Genomic DNA, 3,470 nt, shown 5'->3' with positions numbered 1-3,470 from the left:
TACCATAAAGTCAAGCTTTTTTTTTAATGTATAAGAAACTCCATACATAGGCAAATCATTTATGTCTTTCCTGTCAGATGAGGGTCAATGCTTCGATCCCTGTCTGAAGAATAGAAGTAAAAACGAAATCTCTTCCATGAATCTATCTATATGCAGCCCATTTCTCAGCTTGGTCCAGACTGCAATAAAGCCCTGAACACAGCAGCCAGCTGTGCTGTACTGTGCAGCTGCATAGGCTGGGACTTTACAAATCTCTTCACTTTCAAACCCCTTGGTTCGCCTCCAAGATCCAGATCTTATAAATGAGAAAATACAGGTTATCTGGGCTGCCAGAAAAGGCCACTGAATGCATCCTGTAGCGCTCTGTGACAAGCAAGAGAAGAAGTATAGCCGCCAGCAAGATCCTGTGGAGATGCAGCCCTGACGTGGTTTAAATACCTGAAAGAAAACAGAAAGCACAGCATTGACATGAAAAACGGAAGCCAGTAACACTTTGCAAAGTAAGTGCAAAACTAATTCCACATTTGGAAAGGAATTTCAAGATTGAAATGTTCAGGTTTTTATAAATGAACATTACTTTTTAAAAGGAAACATGCCAACTGTGTGTGTGTGTGTGTGTGTGTGTGTGTGTGTGTGTGTGTGTGTATATATCTCCCATATATCTCCCAACTACTACTACTAAGTTATAAAGGACAAGTCTAAGAATAGTCCTTATAACCTATAAATTTGGATGAAATGTTAAAATGTTCACTGTTTCACAATTTCCGACTCGTTTCGTTGGCGGCTGTTTAGGCATCCAGTGAATGCGGTCCTTTCTAGATGCTCCTGATAAATACACAGCATGACACTATTATGCTACAAACATTTTTATGAAAGCATTTTAAAGCAAAACCTTACATACAGAAAACAAATGCACTCAGGAAGAGAGCACACAATAGTTCAAAATCACCTCAGTATCCCAAAAGCATACTGTTTCCCTCCTTGCAAGGAAAGAAACCTTAGAAATCACATGACAAGAAGCCTGAAACAGAGCCTAAGCTGAAAAACAATGGACTGAAGAGTCATATTTATAGTCAGACGTACAAAAGAACTGAACCCATCTCAAAAGACAGAACAACAATGTTTCTTCACTCTCAGTTTTTTTACCAATGAAAAATTTCTGCCTTCATAAAAATAGACAAAACAGGCCTAAAAACTCAGAGGATCTCAGCAGAGGACTGACTGTCAGCCAGACGGCCACACTGCAGGGAAGAGTAAGTCCAGCCTTGCTTTATGCCTCTTAGGAAGCCACATGGGCCCTGAACACAAAGCTGCTTCACCCACTTTCAGAATTACAGGTACGATAAATGAATAAATCAGGAAGCAGGACATTTTAATAGCTTGGAACCTTTTCTACTTATTCATTCAAACTTCCTGTATGTCAAGATCTTAATGCATGAGCAACTTCTCATTTCTAACATAATAACAAGTCGGTTTTTTGTTTGTGTCTATGTTTTAATAAGCTTGTATGATTAAAACATATATGGCAACTTATGGGACCAAATAGAAGAAACTGTCAAAATGAGACAGGCCAAGCCCTGGAACTGACTATAATTTATTCATATTGCCACAAATCATGGTCTTAACTCTGCTTTTCTGCCAAGGGTAAAAGTCAAAGGAGAAAGAGATGAATGTTTATCGAGCAACAATCTAAACTATTTGGGTAGTATATTTATAGCACACAAGTTATTTGCACATCTACCCTCAAAACTTATTTATAAAGAACATTAGTAATACTCTATGCATTGTTGTCATATAATTATATACAACTATAGGGTCATATGAAATGTATATAAATGAAAAATTTAAGAGATAAAATAAAGATGAATTACACCATGTTATACACCTCTGAAGATGCATCCTACTTCAGAAACTATGTGAAGCAAGTGTCACTGATGAGCTCCTAGCAGAGCCTTAAGTCTCACAGAAGCTGCACAGGAATGAATTAAATCTACCACATAACTATAGTGTTATTTTATTACTCTCCCAGAGCACAAGGGGGTTCTGCTGCTTAGGGCAGGGTGTGGTAGTGCTTGCCTCTAATTCCAGCAAAGGTAGAGGCAGGCAGATCTCTGAGTTTGAGGCCAGCCTGGACTACAGAGTGTGTCCAGGACAGCCAGAGCTACAAAGTAAGACTCTGTCACAAAAACAAAACAAAACAAAAAGCCCCACAAGAAACAAAACAAAGTAAGAGCAAACAAAACAACCCAGGAAGGATTCCTATCGATCAACAAACAAGGTATATGGTAAGCTGCCTCAGAAATACCTAACTCAGTTCCTAACACTGGAAACTCAATGCTAATCACACAAATAAGTAATGAAATTTAAATACTTCCATTTTGACTTGTGTTTTAACTGATTTTTATCATAAACCAAATAATGGCACATTACTCTCTCCTCAGATCCTCAAAAGAAAGATCCTAATTGGTTCACACCCCGTAGAATCCAAGCACTGTAGTGTTTGTTGACAGTCAGAAAACAACTGTCACAAATGGAATTGGCTTTCCCAGCTGTAATAAAAATCCATATGCAGCTAGCTATTGATTCATTGCATTTGGTCTGGTTTGCTTCTGGGAAAGTTGAGTCACACCATCCTGGCTTGGCAAGTCCAGTCCACACACTTGCAGTGTGCATCCAGCTTTTTATATGTTATGCTGAGAAGTCTGAAACAGCTGCACAGCTGGCAGGCAAGCCCAGGCCCCGTAAAATACCTAAAACAGTTGCATCTTCTAATTTATGATGGTGCACTGTTTCCATAAAGAGTATATAAAACAGTTCAGCTTTTATAAGGAAAATGTAATAAACAGTCATACTCATTGAAGCCATAAATGCATTTTTTAAAAGTTTATCTAAAGTGATTAATTAGTGTTTGAAAATAGTACTTCTTGCACAGTCATAATCCAAAGCAATGAGCAAATATTGTTAAAGTTGAGTTATTAATGGTAAGTTGTGTGATTCTCACTGCCAAAATAAGTCAGTTAAAATGTCTTTGCACTGAAGACTATGCAGTCCCTTACACTAAGCATGTCTGGGACTACGGTCTGTAAGAGTCCTCCCTACTTAGAGTGCTCTTTTTTTTTTTTTTTTAAATCTCCAGGGCTACACAAAACTTTTACTGTTAACTGTTTTAAAGTATTTGAACCAAGGCAATCTGTATTAATTCCATTTTAAAATATAGTTGATTCTTAGTATTTGGTTGTAGGGTTTTGTTTCTTGGTGCTTTAATTCCCTGTTTAAATCCTTTAATCATTCTGGTATGCCAAAGTTCTTTAAGGATCTGCCACATTGGAACCAGACATCAAGAATTTAGGGTTTTGCCTACTTTCCCCACCTGTCTCCATACCTCTTGTTTATTCTTCTGTGATAATTATAAATGACATCTCTTGGGACTATGTCAGAGGTCAGGAACATTTAATGTGTAATTTTATATA

At 37.6% G+C, this 3,470-nt stretch overlaps 1 protein-coding gene across 1 annotated transcript in view; it reads right to left on the bottom strand.

Annotated features, from left to right (window-relative positions):
• The window catches only part of Mnat1 (MNAT1 component of CDK activating kinase), a 94,958-nt gene continuing 91,488 nt past the window's right edge, over positions 1 to 3,470 (bottom strand). Inside the window, exon 7 of the mRNA XM_028789324.1 lies at positions 1 to 438. Coding sequence (XP_028645157.1) covers positions 85 to 438 — 354 coding nt within the window. The 3' untranslated portion in view covers positions 1 to 84. The remainder of the gene's footprint in view (positions 439 to 3,470) is intronic.

The sequence above is a fragment of the Grammomys surdaster genome, unplaced genomic scaffold (assembly GCF_004785775.1).
Source record: "Grammomys surdaster isolate TR1022 unplaced genomic scaffold, NIH_TR_1.0 127, whole genome shotgun sequence".
NCBI lineage: Eukaryota > Metazoa > Chordata > Mammalia > Rodentia > Muridae > Grammomys > Grammomys surdaster.
The sequence above is the reverse complement of the archived record's forward strand: the minus strand, read 5'-3'. Positions and strand labels throughout refer to the sequence as shown.